At 50.0% G+C, this 19,608-nt stretch overlaps 9 protein-coding genes across 9 annotated transcripts; 5 read left to right on the forward strand and 4 right to left on the reverse strand.

Annotated features, from left to right (window-relative positions):
* Nucleotides 1-536: 536 nt before the first annotated feature.
* ergS lies at nucleotides 537-2,093 on the forward strand (the record flags this gene model as incomplete). The annotated part of the gene is made up of 1 exon (XM_056950625.1): nucleotides 537-2,093. One exon carries the CDS (start codon nucleotides 537-539, stop codon nucleotides 2,091-2,093), a length of 1,557 nt encoding a protein of 518 aa, XP_056816540.1.
* A 365-nt stretch (nucleotides 2,094-2,458) lies between these two features.
* N7506_001330 (PX domain-containing protein YPT35) lies at nucleotides 2,459-3,269 on the reverse strand (the record flags this gene model as incomplete). Its single annotated transcript, XM_056950626.1, has 4 exons — nucleotides 2,459-2,531; nucleotides 2,581-2,638; nucleotides 2,687-2,753; nucleotides 2,919-3,269. The coding sequence occupies 4 exons, from the start codon at nucleotides 3,267-3,269 to the stop codon at nucleotides 2,459-2,461; spliced, it is 549 nt and encodes a 182-aa protein (XP_056816541.1).
* Nucleotides 3,270-4,382: 1,113 nt separating this feature from the next.
* Nucleotides 4,383-5,036, forward strand: N7506_001331 (uncharacterized protein; the record flags this gene model as incomplete). The annotated part of the gene is made up of 3 exons (XM_056950627.1): nucleotides 4,383-4,470; nucleotides 4,520-4,614; nucleotides 4,680-5,036. The coding sequence occupies 3 exons, from the start codon at nucleotides 4,383-4,385 to the stop codon at nucleotides 5,034-5,036; spliced, it is 540 nt and encodes a 179-aa protein (XP_056816542.1).
* A 365-nt stretch (nucleotides 5,037-5,401) lies between these two features.
* N7506_001332 (uncharacterized protein) lies at nucleotides 5,402-6,539 on the reverse strand (the record flags this gene model as incomplete). The annotated part of the gene is made up of 5 exons (XM_056950628.1): nucleotides 5,402-5,647; nucleotides 5,700-5,771; nucleotides 5,822-5,919; nucleotides 5,973-6,398; nucleotides 6,449-6,539. The coding sequence occupies 5 exons, from the start codon at nucleotides 6,537-6,539 to the stop codon at nucleotides 5,402-5,404; spliced, it is 933 nt and encodes a 310-aa protein (XP_056816543.1).
* Nucleotides 6,540-7,174: 635 nt separating this feature from the next.
* On the forward strand, nucleotides 7,175-8,843 carry N7506_001333 (COP9 signalosome complex subunit 1; the record flags this gene model as incomplete). The annotated part of the gene is made up of 4 exons (XM_056950629.1): nucleotides 7,175-7,301; nucleotides 7,381-7,425; nucleotides 7,476-7,756; nucleotides 7,806-8,843. 4 exons carry the CDS (start codon nucleotides 7,175-7,177, stop codon nucleotides 8,841-8,843), a joined length of 1,491 nt encoding a protein of 496 aa, XP_056816544.1.
* Nucleotides 8,844-9,893: 1,050 nt separating this feature from the next.
* Nucleotides 9,894-11,448, forward strand: N7506_001334 (class I SAM-dependent methyltransferase; the record flags this gene model as incomplete). The annotated part of the gene is made up of 2 exons (XM_056950630.1): nucleotides 9,894-11,156; nucleotides 11,209-11,448. The coding sequence occupies 2 exons, from the start codon at nucleotides 9,894-9,896 to the stop codon at nucleotides 11,446-11,448; spliced, it is 1,503 nt and encodes a 500-aa protein (XP_056816545.1).
* A 319-nt stretch (nucleotides 11,449-11,767) lies between these two features.
* On the forward strand, nucleotides 11,768-13,613 carry N7506_001335 (cytochrome P450; the record flags this gene model as incomplete). The annotated part of the gene is made up of 5 exons (XM_056950631.1): nucleotides 11,768-11,830; nucleotides 11,904-12,763; nucleotides 12,846-13,122; nucleotides 13,177-13,343; nucleotides 13,409-13,613. 5 exons carry the CDS (start codon nucleotides 11,768-11,770, stop codon nucleotides 13,611-13,613), a joined length of 1,572 nt encoding a protein of 523 aa, XP_056816546.1.
* Nucleotides 13,614-14,638: 1,025 nt separating this feature from the next.
* Nucleotides 14,639-15,488, reverse strand: N7506_001336 (putative GPI anchored glycoprotein; the record flags this gene model as incomplete). Its single annotated transcript, XM_056950632.1, has 3 exons — nucleotides 14,639-15,107; nucleotides 15,159-15,295; nucleotides 15,369-15,488. 3 exons carry the CDS (start codon nucleotides 15,486-15,488, stop codon nucleotides 14,639-14,641), a joined length of 726 nt encoding a protein of 241 aa, XP_056816547.1.
* Nucleotides 15,489-16,501: 1,013 nt separating this feature from the next.
* N7506_001337 (putative MFS transporter) lies at nucleotides 16,502-18,250 on the reverse strand (the record flags this gene model as incomplete). The annotated part of the gene is made up of 2 exons (XM_056950633.1): nucleotides 16,502-17,905; nucleotides 17,999-18,250. The coding sequence occupies 2 exons, from the start codon at nucleotides 18,248-18,250 to the stop codon at nucleotides 16,502-16,504; spliced, it is 1,656 nt and encodes a 551-aa protein (XP_056816548.1).
* Between the last annotated feature and the right edge of the window lie 1,358 nt (nucleotides 18,251-19,608).

Genomic DNA, 19,608 nt, shown 5'->3' on the forward strand with positions numbered 1-19,608 from the left:
CCGAGTGATCTCCAGGGCTGTGAACACTAACCGCCGGGTGCCTACCTGTCTACGCCTAAAATAGAGAGATATGTGCATAAATATCTCATCAGATCAACTATGAGAGTCCAATTTCAGTACGGGTTCCGCGGACCGCGTGTAGGCAGAAGTAATCTCATAATTAAATCGAATGATTCCGAACTAAGCAACAAGTGCCCGGGGAGACCCACCGTACCCTGTAGGGCAGAGGTCTAAGTGAGCCTATACGGAGTCTATAGGCACCAGCGTTTTAGCAGCGAAAGTTCTGCAGTCGTCGATCTACGGTGGCCCCACCCGAGCCAATGGTCCGACAAGGCTTATACTACATAACCTTTTTGATTGGTTCACTCGTCTACATTTGAACCATCTTGGGCTGACCCTGAGCCAGGGACTAAACCGGGGGAGCCAGGGACCGATGTGATCATTTATGTCATATAGGCAGGTGCGGTCATTCTGCGGTACTGCGGCTTCCTCCTCTGTCGAGACCTCCCTTCGTGCGAACATTTTACCCTCCCGTCATGGATACTGATACCAGACCTCGTGAAACGGTACCGACGCCAAAGTCCCGTCGTACGCGAAAACGTGATGCCATTGATCTGGGAAAACCGAAGAAACGGTGGTTCTTGGAAGAGATTGGTGACGGCTTGATCGAACAGCTCTGCACCAACACAATATACGGTGACCACATGGATGATCATAGCTCATGTTTTTCCGTCCTCGATCACTTGCGCAGTAATGGGAAACCAGGGACTGTCTCTTCGGGCAGCTCATCAGGTTACAGCTCCCAGGCACGACCCGGATCATTTTCCACCCCCACAACGAGTCTTGATAGCCACGATCCTTTGAGATACACTACCTCACAGGCCCCGACAGAAGTCGGAATCCCACTTCCAAAACCAGAATCCATATCAAAAGATGACAGAGATCAAGCAGATGTCTTCAGCCTAGATGACTTTGTGACGATGGCAGCCATCGAGCGCCTCGCCGCAAACTACGGCCGCGTAGCCCACATGGGCATCCTCGACCGAAGCTACAGGTTCTTCGTGAACAAATCTCGCACAGCAGCCCTCTCATTCAAGATCCAGAACTGCGTCGCCGTCATCGGTGGCGATCCCCTCTGCCATCCATCCGCAATCCCCGAGCTCCTCTCCGAATTCACAACCTACCGCAAACGCCATCACTGGGGCATAGCCTTCATGGGCACCAGCGAGACCTTCCTAAAAGAACACGCCCAACCCAACAACTGGACAACCATTCGCTTCGCCACAGAACGAGTCCTAAACCCACAAACCAACGAAGTCCTCCTCGAAACCAGCGGGAAACGCATAACAACACAAAACCGCCAACTCCTCAACAAATCAAAAGCCGGCCTCACATTGCACGTCTACGCTCCCGCCGTCCACGGCACCGACCACCATCTCCAATCAACGCTGATCTCCATTTACGATACCTGGCGCGCTCATCGAAACGAAACCGCATCCCCCCAAGCATTCATAACAGTATACGACCCATTCGCTCTCCCGTCGCTAATGACCTTCATCTACACGCGCGACAGCCAAGGTACCGTGAATGGCTTCGCGGCGCTCCGCAGTCTCGGCTCGGATGGATATCATGTCGATCCATGCATTGCAGCACCGGGATCAAATAAGGGAATCAGTGACCTGCTCCTCATCGCTGCCATGGCATTGCTGAACAAAGCAGGCGTTTCATACTTGGGATTTGGGTTTGAGCCGCTGCATGCGCTTTCACGGGATGATGTCGTTGGCATGCCTGCGCCGCTTCGCGCTTTCACGCGTGAGCTGTATGGACATGCATTTCAGCGCTTGCCGATTGGTGGAAAGAAGGCTTATCATGATAAGTTTCGACCTGATCCGAAGTTGGATAGGGGGCTTTATCTGGTTTTCCCTTCTGGGGTTCCGGGGCCTAGGGTTTTGATGGCCATGACTCATATGGCGAATATCAGTTTGAGGACGATCTTCTGGGCGGATGTGAGGGGCTGGGTGAAGAAGAAGGAGGGGATTGCGGGTAAGGGCTCTGAGTCTCAGGTTGACACTGTGGTCACTGAGAAGCAATGAGGTCCTTCGGTGTTTTCGCTTGGCTCTATTGGCGTGTTTGAATATCTGATGGGACTGTACTGCATTCTTTCTGCGACTCTGTACTCCGTATCCAAGGTCATGGCTAGGCGTTCTGGTTGTGTTTGCTTTTTGTTGGCTTGTTAGCCTCTTTAGAATATCCGTTTTAATACATTATGTTGTCCATTCTTGTGTCGAGGCAGCATACATAAACCCACACGATTGAAGACTGTGTTCAATTTGATACTGGTCATACCTGACTCGCTACGATTATTATCAAAATTACGAAGAGCCAATATGGTTATGGATGAAATACAATGCAAATGCCATGTCCAGGAAACGCCAACCCCCCATAAACGCGAATATTGCTAGCAAATACGACCAAATAGGAAGTCTTTCACGATAGGTGATCCCGAGAACTCAGGATTCAAAAGTATACAGCTGGAGCGAGATCAGAAACAGTTCGGACGAATATGAAGGCAATACTCACTTGAGGAAGTACTCCAAGCCCACGCGCCGGGATTCGAGGAATTTGGGTCGGAATTTGACTGGGTATATCAGCAAGATGAAATGCGCTTGGGGAAATTTCAACATACAAAGGACACTCTTCGGTGGCAACGCAGGTAACGCACTTCTTGCATGGGGGAAAGAAGTAACGAGCCTCTGGCGCAAGTCATCGAATTCGGAGTATCTAACCATCATCAGCCCAGGTCGCCCCACAGGAGCGCTCTATATTCACTGACCTCATTCGAAGAACAATAGGACCCCCCTGATATCAGATTAGCATGGAACCTCGCTCGAACACCCTTCGCTCCATATTCCACTCACATCCAGCGTTTGGATGGTGCAGTTCCAAACCACATACGATCCAACACCCGTCATTCCTCGCACAACGACATGGTCATCGATCGCGACACTGCGCGCCCACAGTCCACGAGTTGTTTCTGAGTCTGGATCGGCAGTGTGGTCTTCGAGGGTGATGCCTCGGAGTGAGGATTGCGAGGCCTGGGAGATGTTGCGGTCGTGGCGGCGCCAGTACGGCGGAACCACGCCGGAGATAGGGCGCGAGACTGTGGATGTGGTACTTTGATTGTCGGTCTCTGCGTGTGCGGGGGTCGACTCGGGGTTGGATGGGGAGTGCGGCGGTGCCGCTCCGGCCTCCTCAGGTTCTGGCTCCATCCATTAGGTTAGGAGATGTGCGAGGGATTCAAGAGTGGCACGAGGGAAGGTGAGACACGGGGTATTGTGCAGTGTATTGCAGTGTTCTGATGTATCGGCGAAAGTCAATTGGAGTAAGACAAAGGTGGTCATGCGGAGAGTCGGCTTAGCTAAGGGAACTTTGGACTTGGGCAACTTCTGCCCACCTCTTCTATCTTACACACATTCTCATTCTCTCCCTCTTGCTACTCCGCACTCTCTTTCTATACTCCGTTTGATCACCCTTTTCCAACTGACTTTCACTTTATTACACTATTTCTCAAATCTTTGCTCAAAACTAAATAGTATCAAAAACCTTCAACAGATTGCCCCGGCACACTAACCCCAACTCGGTAAGCGTTGCTGATCGGCGTTCCTCCGGCTTTTCGCTGAGACATTTCGCTGTCGGTATCAAGCCAACTCATGTTGCTCCAATTGCAGCGGGGACTAGTCGGCAATCGAATGACAGGTGGCATGTCAGGCAAACGGCCCCTCCGTGCTCTCTCTCACAAGAAACAGAACCTCGCACAGTCCAGTCCCACTGATCTCCCCGGATCGACAGATCTCAAGGGTGTTGCCCCTATAGCGGAACCTCACACCTCGCTTCCAAGGCTCGGCACCTGGGCACTGGGACATCCGGCACTGGAATTACGACAGATCAAGGGTCAAATCCAGAGCAGATGTACAAGTGGCACTAGTGCGTGCCACCATGCAAACTAGCTAGTACATTCTATACATAGAGCATACATAGTCCTGTGATCATTGCTTTTTCCTTTATGAACTCATCTCTCCCTTGCGACTAATTTTTCCCTTTCTCTTTACACTTCGACTGTCTATTGGTTTGGCCGATTTGCATTGTAAACCATCTCGATATACTTGACATCCTTCATTCCGGACCTTGTCTCGAAGGTGTTCAGGGTTTCAAGCTCGGTAAGTTCTAAGACATGTTCTTCGGACTCCTTCATTCCAATCACTGTCCTCCTGGTCTATATTTGGCTTGGTCGCGTTATACAAAGCTGCTGGAATTCTCGGGGCTAATATTGAAATTGAAATTTAGTCACTGCTCGTTCATTCTCAGCCTCTTCAACTTTCATCATGCTGTCCAAAACCCTATTCATCATCGCCTCGGCTACCTTGGCTACCTGCCAATTGGACCCATCATCAGTTCCCTATGCTACAAGAGGTTGGTCATCACCCTCTTCCAGTAGCATGCACTTGCTCACGTATCTCAGAGGCTTGGTGTAACTCCCAAACATCCGCCTGTCCTCTTCTTTGTCTACAGATATCAGGAGCATCGGGCTCGCCGACAACAAACACTTGCTCAGCTGTAAGCCTGACCTCGACACTTCTTTATTTTATTTTATTTTTCGATGATCTAACTGGTTTCTTCAGACCTCTCTCGATTACAATTGTCTATGTAGCAATGGCGTGACTCCCAACGCTACAGAATACTCTCAAACAATCCCCTACTACACCTGCACCGAGACCAACAATCAATGTGTCACCAAGTGCAACGGGAATTCAGACTGCCAATATGACTGCCGCACCAAGAACCCCTGTGGTGCTCAAGACCCCAAACGCGTAAATGCGACCACAACTACCGCCACGGCTGCTACAACTACTGCGACAGAAACACCGCTCAATACCGATTCAACCGGCGCGGCCCCACGCTTAGCTGATATGAGCCAGGTTTATGGACTATGCGTGGTCGTGGGCGGATTTGTGGCTGGTTTGGCTACACTGCTGTAGGGGGGCTGGCTCTCAAGTGTCACTTTTGGAAATGAAAATGGCTGGTGAATATTTTTGGGTTTCTTTTTCTGTTTTCGGCTGGGGACTGAGATGCATGGTGGGGAGATCTGCCTTCCTACCCTAGTACCTCGTCTTGGTCTCTTCGTCTCTTGGGCTGTTTTGGAGTTGCATTAGCATTGAGCGTCTATTTTGGGGATTCTCGTTTTACGTTTCATGGGTTCTGGAGTCAATTATTTATGGCTAATACATTTTTCGCTGATCGTATTTCCTCGGAAACCCTGTGGGAATCTATTATGCAAGCAGATGACTGCATATACATACAACTAGCGCTTCCAGAAACGCGGGCGATCCCCCTCTCGCCATATCTAGATCTTAGCCCGCAATTTAGTGCTGTCCATGCGCTGCCCCTCATCATCCTGCTCTGCAACCTCAAGCACCGGGAATTGGCTCGGCATGATCCGGCGTGGCGTGGACCCTGGAATCACCGAATACTTCGAAAAGTCAGAGACGCCGCATTTCTCACGAAGAAAATCTTCGTCCGTATCCAGCAGTCCGTTCACCACACGGTGAGGGGCTTTGAGCATAGCTAAAATGGCATCGGAAAAGATTGTCTAAAGTGCATCAGTAGAGATCCGAAGCAATGACGTATCAATATATGCATACCGGTTTTCTCAAATCTTTCTTATACGACTTGTCAGATGCCTTGTTATGCTCTGTAGCTGCAGACTCAATCGACTAGCGAACATCGTCAGCTTCGCCTCCAAAACATAAAATAATGCACATACCGATGCTGGCCAGATACTCGTCACCGCCATTTCATTCCGGCCTTGACGCACAAAATCCATGGCGAGGCCTTTGACCAAGACACTCATGCCAACCTTGCCTACATACACATCACATCAGTACACGGTTTCACTTGGCAAACGCGAAACTCACCCATGGCATAAGCGGTTTTCCCCCTAAAGAACCGCGAATAAATAGGCGGCGAAACCACTATGATTCGTCCTTTCCATCCGTTCTTTTCGAAGGCTGGTAAAACGGACTGCACAGTCGCGTAGAGTCCTTCCGGGTTGACTTGCTGCATAAGTCTGAACCGCTTCAGCGGCGTGTTCTCGACTGATGACCACCAGATCGCTCCGGAGTTGTAGACTAGCACGTCTAGCTTGCCGAATTCCCGGATCGTCTCGTCTACGGCATGTTGGATCTGTGCTGCGTCTCGGACATCCACGGCTACGGTGCCGGCTTGGCCACCTGCCTCGCGAATCTCGCGCGCTACTGTGTTGATGGTTGAAAGTGATGAGTTGGGATCTGGTGGGAAGGGTGTTATGTTTGCATCTGACGTTGTCTTTGCTGCCAGCATCACTAGATCTAGTTAGTCTTGGGCTGGGGCTGGTATGTTCGTTAGATATTACCAGTGTAGTTGTTTCGGGCTAAATCAATGGCAATTTGCCGGCCAATGCCACGGGAGGCACCCACTACTAGAGCAACTTGTGTTGAAGACATTTTGACGGCTACCGAGCTGGTGGTAGGTAGCTCGGGTATGTTGGAGACGAAGTGGTAGATGCGATGGACCCCTCGGGTTTGCTTTATCGTTATATACTTGAGCTGTTTCCTTGGAGCCGAGCTTGACTTTTCAGATTGGTTGTTTAGACGATCTTCGGCACGATAGAAATTATAATCAAAATATCCCCTGGACAAAGTCGAAGCCGAGTGCTTAATTTCCTGATTACTCAAGTTCCGAGGTAGTGACCTCGGCCTGGGAACTACTTGATCTGTGTTGGCCACTGTCCAGACAAGCTCTGTGGATACATGCAATCCAACAATGTTTCCAATTTATAGTGGAAAATTCAGAGCTTCTCATAATAAATGACATCTTCAACATGGTTCAAGTGGCTTGACGCGCAGTCAGAACGTTGATATCTCGAAGGCGGTGGGAGAGGCGGTCACATTCTGCCACATATTCAGCATATCACCTTGGACCCTCACGTCGATGCTCAGCTCTCCGGACACTCTTGTGTACCAGATTGAACTCCTCTTTTCATTCCTTTTAGACTCTCTTCTTGGATTTTGCCATTTTTACACTCCTCCACAGCTACTCATCGTTGTTTCAATCCCGCCCGTCGAAACAACCCAGCAACATGGACACACTATCAGACGCTGGCGGTTCATCCCAGGTGGATGTGGACGCTGCTCATGCCGCTGCAATCTCGGAGGGCACTGCAGCTCAACTCAGACCTCGCGCCAAAGCTCCAGTGCGGGTCGAAGGTACATCTACCCCCAGGGAGCTTGTCTCCGCATTGAAGCTCCCCCACCTAGGCAACGCTGACACTGATTGACGGAATAGAAATTCCCAAGTTTGATCTCGACACTTACATTGCCAACTACACTGGTAGGCGGACATCTCAATTATTGCGGTACACTCGATACTGACTTTACCAGGCCGCACCCGCTATGATCGTCTTTACCTGATCGGCACGTGTTCCCCGCCGCTCGCAGTCGACGCCCTGAAGGCAGCCATCGCCGAGGCCAAAACGACCAAAGACATTTTGAGATATGAGAGGGCAGTTCGCGCGCTGGCGGAGGTGGCACCCCAGGACCCTGAAGCCTCTCTCAACTCATTGTGGGTCCAGGAAACTCAGCGATCCGTGGCGGCTCAAACCGAGCGGTTGGAGCATGAGCTGAAGGGATACAAGAACAATCTGATCAAAGAGAGCATCCGAGTGAGTGATGAGGGATAGCGCAATGACGACGCTCCGCTGACAATCATAGATGGGGAATGAGGACCTAGGAAATCATTACTACGACACTGGAGACCTGGCAGCCGCAACCAAAGCCTACTCCCGCATGAGAGACTATTGCACAGCCCCTAACCACATCACCTCAATGCTATTCAAATCGGTCAGCGTCAGCATTGAACGGGGTGATTGGTTGTCCGTGCAGTCTAATGTGCATCGTCTGCGCAACTCCCAATCAAAGCCCGAAGAGGCGGCAACAAACGAGTCCAAGATCTCAGCCGCGTGGGCACTCTCGCAGATGAACCAAGGCTCATTCCTCGAGGCCGCAAACTCTTTCTTATCAATCCCCACGAAATTAGGTGACAACTACAATGAAGTTATCACCCCCAACGATGTCGCCGTCTATGGTGGTCTTTGTGCCCTCGCATCCATGAACCGGGATGAACTACAAAGCAATGTGCTTGATAACCAAACTTTCCGAAACTTCCTTGAGCTCGAGCCTCACATCCGTCGCGCCATCGCCTTCTTCTGCAACTTCAAATTCCGCTCCTGCCTCGACATCTTGGAAGCTTATCGGCCTGATTACCTCCTCGATATTCACCTACAGCGCTTTATTCCCCAGCTGTACAAACGCATCCGCACCAAATCTATCGAACAATACATGGTTCCTTTCAGTCGTGTCACACTCGTCTCTATGGCGAAGATTTTCGCCCCGGAAGTTGTTGGCGGTGAAGCCCGACCTACCGATATTTCCTCGCCATTTGTGCAAGAGCTGATTGGCCTCATTCGGGATGGTGTGCTGGACGCGCGTGTGGATCTCGAGAAAGGGTTACTTATCTCCAACCAGTCTGATCTCCGTGCCGAGGTACAGCGGACCACCCTGGAAAATCTCCAGGACTTCAATCAAGAGGCTCACTGGCGACTTCTCCGAGCTTCTGTCTTGTATAGTGGTCTGGAAGTGAAGAGCGACAAGGAGGCCGCTGCCGCTGCCGCTGGAGCTGGGTCGAGCAAAGGGGCGAGATTGACTCGCGGCACCCACTTTATGGGCACTATGGGCACTATGCTTGATTGAGGTGCGACTTCGCAGCTATGAATGATGAATTAAGATAATACCCCGATGCTTCTAATGCAGATTTACTGTATTGCTAAGAGAACCTGTGCGCTTCCGTAGCAAACTCTGTTTCAGTCCAGCCACCAATCTACACCTTTCATACATTCGGGGAGCTGATATGGCTGGTAAACGCCTTGTCCGACCTTTGACGGGGGTACTAATCCCGCCGGTCCAATCCGGTCGTTTGACGCAGTGAAACACCACTTCGATGCGGTGGTTTTCTTGAACTCCAACCAAGCGAATCGTCATAGACTGGTCCAAAGGCAATCAATAGACTATGGTTGATGTCAAGGTCACAGTAGTACTATGTCTTTTGTCCTCCGCACTCGGAGAAAAGTTGAGAGATCGGCAGGGATTAGGGCTCGGCTTCCTGCATGTGGCCAATCTCCCCCGTCCCCTTGCCTTTGGCTACAGCCAGTTCTTATGTTGTGCTGGGCAAGATTCTCACTTTTTTGTACAGTATAGAACACGATTCTGTTATGTCCAGGTAGTTCTTTGTTCGCCTGTGGGTTTCCAAGGTTAGATCGGAAGCCCATCTATCATCTTGTTTCCCGAGAGTTTCCTCCAAGAACGCGTCGATTGAGTATCCCCCGTGCCCGATTTAAAGACGCCCAGAAATTTCAAGAGAATTGGAAGGTACCTAGGTAAGCACATGCTCAGTATGTTTCCATTGGTCACTATACCCTGTTGCGGCAATACCCCGACCCTCAGAAGGCTAGATGTTACACCATAAGACTGAGAAACCCAAAGAAACCGCTTACAAAAGAGAAGTCTCCAAATTGTTTGAAACCCTCGTACCTGAAGTATATAATTCCTGAAGTACCCTTGAGTGACTGCGGTTTCCCAAAACGGGCCTAGCTTCCTTCCAGAACAAAGGTGGAAGTGATTGTTGCTCTATATCTTACTTGGTATTTCCTAGGAACGTCTCGGTGTCTAACCTGAGAGTCCAATCTCAAGTGGCCATATCCTAGCTTTCGAAGGCTGGAACCTTGAAAGGTTGTAGCATTTATCATGGCGTTGAAACTTTCTATTGAGCCTTTGGCCTCCTGCGTCCCCTCCAAGCGACGGTTGGAATCGGATTTCGATATGCTGCCAGTCTCCAAGGTAACTGTTGGGCCATCTGATCGGATCCAGAGAGATGTTTCTTCCATCGGTACTCCGAAACCTTTGGGTGATGTTGAAACAAATACCTTCTCTCTCGATTCTGTTTACGATTTCACACCTTCCTCTGAACTGAGCCCTATACAAGAGGAGCCAGCTGAGTCCTCGGGCAGTACACCACATAAATTTCTTGCCTCAGATCCTCGAGTTCCAGACTCCGAGCCAAACACCTTACCCTTCTTATTTGATGACGGCTCGCTTGAATGGAACGCGCTTCTGTCACAGCCAACGCCTCCAGAGGCACGCACACCGAGTGTTCAAGACACCGAATCCAGTCTCCCAGCTCCATTGGAGCCCGCTCAGCTTACACCTACTTCTACACCAGCCACGCCAATTCAGTCCACACATTCTGTCATACCGGATGACAACGACGAGTTCAACACCGAGACCTCTGATGCTTCGTCCACTGAAAGCTCTTCCGTGTTTGAGGAAGACACCACATCCACATATACGGCTTCCTTGCTGTCTGAGGCAGAGGACTTCACGTACGAAAACGGAAGACGATACCATTCATACCGCGAAGGCACCTATGTGCTTCCAAATGACGAGCCTGAGCAAGATCGGCAGGATCTCCTCCACCACGTCCGGAATTTAGTTCTCCATGGCCGACTCTTCCATTCACCGTTGGAAAAGAACATTCAAAGAGTCCTGGATATTGGCACGGGTACTGGGATATGGGCCATAGATGTTGCAGACTCGTTGGCCAGCGCTCAGGTCATAGGAATCGACTTGAGTCCGATCCAGCCTGCTTGGGTGCCACCCAACTGTCGATTTATAGTTGATGATGCGGAGGCGGAGTGGCTATACAGCAGATCTCAGCCTTTTGACTTCATTCATGCCCGCGATATGGGCGGTGCTATCGCTGATTGGCCTCGGTTGCTGGCTCAAAGCTTTCAACATCTTCGTCCCGGTGGATGGATTGAATTGTGTGAATTTGAGGTTATGCTTCAATCGGATGACGACTCAATTGCTCTCGCACCGACCTTGTGTGAGTTTCTCGGCCATTTGGATCAAGCCAGTGCCCGGTTCAATCGGCCTATGAATATCGCACAGCATCATCGACGGCATTTGATTGAGGCTGGTTTTGAAGAAGTTCGCGACAAATTATTTAAGGTGGGACCCTGTCTTCAACGTTGCTTGGTTTCGAACTGACATGTGTGCCAAGGTGCCCTCGAGTACTTGGCCTACAGATCCATTGGAGAAAGAGATTGGTAAATACAACCTATGCTCTCTGTTACTTGCAGTTGAATCATACTCGTTGGCCCTCTTCACTCGAGTCTTGGGATGGTCCAACGAAAGAACTCAAGTGTTCTTAGCTGGGGTGCGTCATGACCTCAAAAATCCCAATGTTCATACTTATTGCAACCTGCACGTCGTCTACGGTCGCAAGCCGTCACACCAGTAGGCCAGTCAGATCTTCAACTGAACTGTGATCTTCCCGAGTCCACTCGGAGTATTTCTCTACGGTGTATACATTCGAGTCTGAGCTAATTGTAATTAGTTCCTGACGGAATACCCAACATGTTTGTACAACCCTTCATTCTGTCATTGTCTCCCCTCGCTTGCAGTCGCTATGCCCTATTCAGCGTTTTGTTTGCTTTCTTGCTCTTTCAAGTCCCACTTGATTATCTACTTGTGGTCTTCAGCCAGTCAAAGGCAACCAAATACCGCCCAAATACATCGTACTAATTATCTCCAAAAAACAGTGCATACCTATCCAAGACATGATCGCTATTAGCTTCATGTCCTGGGTCTCAACCCACTGGTACACAGCTGTTGCATGCCTGGTAAGTTGCATCCGTGCACCCTCGTCTGCATGAAGTCGCTTCATAGCTTCGTCGAAGCGCTAATCAGCATCAGCCCCTGATCTGGCTGACTTACAGCATTGCCTGCGTCTTCTGTTCACCCCTGCGCCATTTCCCGGGTCCGTTTCTGTGGTCTGTCTCGCGTATCCCGTCCAGCATATCCGTTCTCCGCGGCACAAACCACCTTGATATCTTGGCTCTGCATGAGAAGTACGGCCCAGTCGTGCGTATCGGTCCTAATGAACTAGCCTTCAATACTGCTCAAGCTTTCCGCGATATCTACGGTACCCAGTCAAATGGCACTTGTTTTCCAAAAGATCGGAGCCATTATGAGCCCCCTGCAAACGGCGTCGATCATTTGGTCTGTGCGGTGGACAATGCCAGCCATGCGAGACAAAGACGACTTATTGCACATGCTTTCTCGGAAAAGGCTCTTAGAGACCAGGAGAGTCTGGTTGCAGGCTATGTCGACACTTTGATCACCAAGTTACGAACTGGTATCCGAAATGGTACATCTGTGGTCGATATCAAGGCATGGATGAACTTCACGACCTTTGACATCACTGGGGACCTGATGTTCGGTGAGTCTTTCGACTGCCTGAAAGATAGCCGGCTGCATCCTTGGATTGGGATGATTTTCAATTCAATGAAAGCTATCGCTTTCATCGGTGTGGTTAACCAGTTTCCGGGCGTGAAGGGACTTTTGAACAAATTGCTTCCACGGGAAGTCAAGCGTGTCGGTCAAGAGCATTTCGAGCTTAGTGCACAAAAGGTCGACCGCCGCCTCAATTCCAACATCTCTCGCCCTGACTTTATGTCTGCAATGCTGCAGAATGGTCTGAGTGAGGAGAAGGGCCAGTACACTGATAGCGAGCGTATCATGACCAGGGCGGAAATCCATTCCAATGGTTTCATGTTGGTCTCTTCTCTCTATATCTTTGCACTTATCTTGGGCTATATGTTGGCTGATGCTGAACATTGTGCTAACATTCATCAGCCTCATCGTTGCTGGTAGTGAGACTACCGCCACTCTGCTATCTGGCTGCATCTATTATCTGTGCACAACACCACACTCGATGGCTAGACTTACCACTGAGATCCGATCAGCCTTTATGCAAGATGGTGATATGACATTCCGCTCTCTGGGGAACTTGAAATATCTCACTGCCGTGATCGACGAAGCTCTACGCATGTATCCACCATTCGTGACAAGTCTGGCACGTCGTGTGCCTAGAGGCGGAGCATTGGTAAACGGCCAGTTCGTGCCTGAAAATGTTTGTTCAAGGCTTTCAAGTGGTATACTGAGAAGCAGGAGCTGATAGATATAGACAACTGTTGCGTGTCATCACTTTGCTTCATATCGCTCAGAGTCCAATTTCCGTTGCCCTGGCCAATTCATTCCTGAACGCTGGCTGGGTGATCCGACATTCGATCAAGATCACAAAGACGTCTTGCAGCCTTTTAGTCTGGGACCGCGTGCTTGTCTTGGAAAGCAGTATGTTCACATTCTCCCTCCCCTCCCCCTGTTTTTGGTCGTTCTTGCTTTCTCACTGCATTTAGCCTCGCAGACCGTGAGATGCGGCTTATTCTCTGTAAATTGCTATTCAACTTTGATCTTCATCTTCAGCCCGAGTGCGTGGGCTGGCCAGATCAGAAGGTCTACTATCTCTGGAGTAAGCCTCCGCTTTTGATTTCTCTCGTGGATCGGTTTCCAGATTTGGATCTTTCGAGGGTTCATGACCTGTTAGGGTTGTATTCACGCTAAGTTTGTGTATTTATGACTCGGCAAGACATCAGGGTTGGCAGTCGTTGAACAACCCAAGTATCATGAGATTGACGATGTCTCTCATACGAGTCCAAAAACCGTCTTTCGGGTCTGTTTGTTTCGGTGGTTGTTTGGAGTTCGCGGGGATTGGATTTTTGGCTTTATTACGGTGGCCTAGCTGGGCTGTTCTATTTGCTACCATGCTTAGAGACAGGGCCGGATATTTATGAATGATCAAATGAAATACACCTGTCATGATACCTCAGTGTAAACTTGCTTGTTGAGGTATGTATCACAATTGTAAGTCGATAGATCCTATACTGGCAGTCTGTAGAGCTGGAACAAGTCTCATTTCATAGTTATTGAAAGAGCCTGAAAGACCGGCCGGTGCTTTCGTATACATCCATCTATCTTAGTATTTTCCAAACAGTATTTCGAATTGGTCGTCGACGTATCATTCATAATTAACCTTTGCGATCTATCATATGCCAGGCACAGTCCCGGCATTATCTGACATGAGCCCACAGAACCGCCCTTGCGGCATTGCATGCCATTCCATCGTTGCAGTGGTTCAATCAGAACGAGAATAATATTCCCCAAAAGATCTACTGATCGACGCACCCTTGCAGGATTATTCCCGAGGTCTGTCGTCGTTTTAATAATCATCGATTAACTCAGCGAGGGCCGTGCTGGCTTGGTGGATACACCCAAAGACAGGTGGGCTGAGACATATCTGTGCGTGATATTCAGGGGTGGAGACAGCGATAGGGCTGGACGAAAAGTACGTGGTGAAAATCCGGGGAAGATATACATGGAATTGTGTATATAAAAAGGGCAAAAAAAGGTATATTCAATAGCTGAAGATACAAAGTATAAGAGACGCTAGATCGTAGTCTGTCGTGTAGAAAGGTATCAAACATTAATGAAGATTAGATGAACACAAATATGTGATATATGGGTCCGTAGAAAGCGTCCTATTCCGTTGACAAAATTGCAAGCCTGCATATTATGAGATGTGGAAACATCTATGCGAAAGCGCAAGCCAGAGCCATGAAGGCACCGCCGACGGTCCAGAAGCTGGTAGCGACCTGGCCAGCGGCGTTGAAAGCAGTGGAGGAAGCGGCGGGAGCGCTGGATCCAGAGATCACGGCTCCAGTGGTGGGCGCGGCCACCAGAGGGGTGGAGGTGATCAAGTGGGAAGCGGAAGAAGAGGCGGCAACCGAGGAAGACACCTTGGGGGAGGAGATAGCGCTGGAGCTAGGAGTAGCGCTGGAGGTGGAGGTCTCGAAGACAGTGCTGCTGGGGGTAGCAGTTGAAGTCGGGGTAGCAGTCGACGTAGGAGTCGGGGTGCTGGTGGAGCAGGGGCCGGTAACGGTCACGGGCATCCAGTTCAGGCTGTCAGAGTTGAGAGTTCCTGAGGGAGTCACGGTGCCAGCAGAGGCCTGGCAGGAGGCGTAAGTGGTGCCAGCAATGTTGCAGGACAGGGTTCCAGTGCTAGTCTATGTTAGAAGAGGTTCGTGGGGTTGGGGCATGCGAAAGACTCACGTTCCCTGCAGGTTGATGTTCTTCAGCTGCATGGAAGTCGGGGCAGCGATGGCGGTCATACCCTCACCAGCGATTCCACAAGCATCGGAAGCGACAGTCTGGGGGCAGGTGATCTTGTAGGTAGTCGCGTCACCGTTCTGACCTATGTTAGTAAATTTGCTACACGATAAGACACGCGCACACAATGCGCGCGTTGGATCCGGCACTTACAGACTCGACAATACCAGCCTGCAAGTCCTTGCCGGCAAAGCCGGGCAGCAGAAGGTTGGCAGTGTTGCCAGCAGCCACGGCAGTAGCGCCGGTCAAGATAGCGACGGATTGGAAACGCATATTGAAAATTTGGTGGAAAACCGGTGGTTGATATAGCGTGATAGCGGGATAGTCAAATTGGAATTGCACAAGAATTGAGAGTACACAGTACTGGGAGTAGAGATACTCGATAAAAGAAGGACTGGAGTTAACGAAAGACTGTCAAAGGACGAAAAGAGTGTGTATGGACCGCTTGAGCCTGAAGAAAAGAAAGAAAGAGGAAGTGTCAGAGCGAGACACCTGGGGTTTAAGCGCGCAGAACCGGGGCGTTGCCATCACACTTGGCATTAGCGTACATTTCGTACAGCGCGTGCCAAGTTCTGGTCCAAGCGGACAGGCACGTTAGCCAGGAACACCAGACACACCAGGAACACCAGGGGGTTGGTTAGAAAGGGTTCGTTTCGAAAAGGAGTAGATTGGCTTATGGGGAAGTCGAGGGACACTAAGCCCTTTTGGGTCTTATAGCCCCCGTTAGTGGAAGTCTAAGATAGGGCTAGGCTGATCCGGGCCTAGGGGCCGAACGGACCCCTGGGTCACTCGCCGGAAGTGGAAGGTTGTTTGATGCTCTTCATTAGGCCGAAGACTAGCGAGATGAGATCAACAAAGCAATTTGGAAATTTCAGTCGAGTTCGTGTCTAGATCTAGTTGAAGACCACATGCGGAGTACAATTCTTTCATCTAGTTCTGCTAGTACGGAGTAGAAGACAACTCTTGCCTGTTGAAGCAGTAATCGCATGGCCTCTCCACGGAGTAATCTCCCCTAGGTCCCGCGGTTATGGCTGGCGTCCACTCGCAACCCGAATACGCCCAGCCGAGTTCACAAAAATGCGCCGCTATCATTTTAATTAATGTCGCGAACCATTTTCTTTCAGATTGATTAATTTACTGTTTACCCACTGGTTCCCGCCATGTAATATATTGCGCCGGGTCTTTTGCGACGCCAATGATTCAGCGGGCGTTTCCAGCAAGGCTGAAAATAATTGGATCCACAGCGATGACACAATTTTGTCCCTCAACAGGATCATTCTGAAACTTCACCGACTTCGCCCAGATCCGAGATGGTTCATGCCCCCGCAAATGAGTCCCGTGACGAGCAAGATTCCATTGAAGCCAGCCATGATGAAGAACGGTGTGCTCGTCGAGAGCTCGTCAAAGAGCAATCCACCCACTTTCGTCAGCAGTAAGATTCCTGCCCCGCCGTACAACGAGTAAACCCCGGCAATGGAGCCTTTCAGGTGGGACAGATGCTCTAATCTCCGGTTGACAGACCCGCCAAGAAGAGACTGGCCCTCGTCGGGCTCGTTCTCATCCCCGTTGGCGCATCGTTCCTCGTATAGTTTCCTTAGGGTCTCGTCATCGATGCTGACTCGAAGGATTCCGTTGCTCAACACTGCTAAGCTACACACAATGGCTCCGATTTGGCTAATCCCGAGCAGAGCCATCACCACGAATACCCAAGGGCTGCCGTCGGGTTTCTGGAAATGAGGGGCTGGAAGCATTGCAAAAACAACGTAGCCAATGATTCCCACCAGCGCAGCGGACAGCAGAGGGAAGTTGTATCGGCGCGACTTGTCAGTCAGGTATCCAAATACTGGTGCTGCAATCAAAGCAATCAGCTGTGATGATCCGGTCAAGATGGATGCAACGATATATGCCCGAGGGCACGCTTTTTTGATGTCGCCTAGCCCGGATCCGGATACCGGTTCACGGTCTTCATGGCACAGGCCCGATGCTCGATAGTAATGGTTGACAGCGAGGGGAATGAACAATGAGATCCCAACGGATGAAGCGCGTGCCACAAAGCCTCCAACATAACCCAGTCCAATGCTGCGGTTCCGGAAACCGAGTGTCAAGGCAGTCGTTAATTGCTTCCAATAAGACAATTTCGGGCGCTCGACGAACGAATCGTCGTCCTCATCCTCTTCATCCGTGTCAGAAGTCCACAACACACTCCAGCTTTTACCCTTTTCACCGGGGAGATCACGAAGCCCAATGAAACACACCAAACTGATGGCAAGGGCTACGGCAGCAACCACATAATAGCTGCGTTGGATCGCCTGAGCGGGCGAAAGTCCTATCCCCTCAAAGCGCGCTGCCAGTGGCAGGAAGATGGTCAATGCCACGAGCGCGCCGCAGCCGGCACATGTGCCGACAAAGCCTGAAAGTCGGGCAGACGGGGATGCGCCCGCCGTCGGGGTAGCTTGGCCGTTCCTGACTCGCTCTGGCGTGATGGTCAGTTCCGAGGAAACAGATACGCGGTATGCTTGGGCCTTCGCATTGCCTGTTACGGTTGGTAGAACTGCAGTGACCATGGTCGATACGGCGGAACCACCGATGCTGAACAGCAATCTGCCTAGTAGAAGCTGAGGGTAGATATTCGTGGCCTGCACGAACACGACTAGCGCAAGCGCTAGAATGGCATAGCCTGCTGTACAGACCTAAAGACAACATTAATAAGTGATCGGATACCATCAGGCCGGTAATTGTGCGTGTTCGGATATGATAGCCGCGCGGGCCAGTAAGGAGCTTACATGTCGAACGCCGATACGATCTGAGAGAACACCCCAGAGAGGGCAGGCGACCAGCGCCAGAAGCTCGTCTGCAAAGCCCAATGTTCCCACGGCATCTCCTTCACCATCTTGGAGTCCAATTAGATTCGTAACGACGAAGGAGATGGATGAATTGATGAAAACTAGGAACGCGATGGAGAAGGGGCACACCGCCAATAGGTAGGTGAGTGTTTGGCTGCGCGACGCAGTGAACAAGGCTGGCGATGCCATCATCGAATACTCATTGCCTGCGATGGAATTTCGCAATGGACAATATGCGGAGAAGTGAGGTCCAGGTGGTTACGTAGTTACGGAGCTGGGCAGTTCTGCAGATCAAGGCGGGCAATGTCATCACATGACGATCAGATAAACATGGGGACTCCACTACTTACGGAGCTCACTGTTACCAAAACCCTACACTTTGGTATTTTTTGCTATTCCAATGTTCCTCATGAAAGTTCTATCTCTAAGTAGATCGTTTAGGTCATGAGTTTAAATTCTTCTCATGATTCTTGCCAGGCGACAACCCATCTTATCCCCCCAGATCAGCCCCGGTGTCCCGGGGGCTTTAGTGTGACCTAGTGATTTCTTGGCACTTCACATGGATACACTGAAGCACTCCGTACTGCCTTCAAGGTTACAAACTAATGGTCTCGTGGTCAGATATCATTGAGGGGGAAGCTAATTGCTAAGCATAAATGTGAGCCATGGAAAAAGTCCCGGTTGGTGTCATAATGCTTCCTGTAATGATAGGGCATCTTGTGTGTATATACACAGGGTTACCCCACAATATCCATAGATTGACCTAATGATCAACAACCTTGAAATCTTGGAACAGACTGAGGAAATCGTTGATATCAATGCTTTTCTATTGCTCAGATACGCAAGAACCACATGGGCAGTCTATGCTAGATCAAATAATGACACCTCGGAGGATTCCGAGCTCACCTTGATGACCAGCATTGAAATGTCCTGAGTATATGGGGAGCCAACAAGATAAACCGAGCTTACACCCGATTAACACATTGTCGAGTCGAGGGCATTCCATCGACCAGAAGCCCTGATTTTAATGGAATCTCCAACATGGGAGTCAACCGATAGCTTGACATGAATGATGCAATGCTGTGTTTGTTTGTTTTTGCTTATGGAAATCCAACCTGATTAAATTTTGAAGAATTACATGGTGTTTCTAGTTACCAAATATAAGTATCTGTAACTGCCCAGGCAGAGAAGAACATGCTCTATAAGGTGTTCATCAAACCTGGCTACCATATTTATGAAAATTATGCATCGATATGCTACTGAATTGGAGTGAATACATAATTTTCAGGTCCTTATATTTAGAGGTATCGAGCTACCCGATTTGTGTCATTGGTGATTATCCCACTACAACATCCCAAATTACTTATATTTTCTCCTTCAATCCCAAATAATCAACATTGTGGTCAAGATGAGGCAAAAACAAGACGATTGGAATATAGTAGATGACGGCACGTGCCGGCTGACGTAAGATGCGGAGAGGCGTCAACGGGCTATTATGGAAAGCTGTCCAGATCAAGCTACCTCATCCTCACCAGCGTGCACTTCTTTTC

Source organism: Penicillium brevicompactum (genome assembly GCF_028827555.1).
Source record: "Penicillium brevicompactum strain IBT 35665 chromosome Unknown utg000001l_segment0_segment0, whole genome shotgun sequence".
NCBI classification, from domain to species: domain Eukaryota; kingdom Fungi; phylum Ascomycota; class Eurotiomycetes; order Eurotiales; family Aspergillaceae; genus Penicillium; species Penicillium brevicompactum.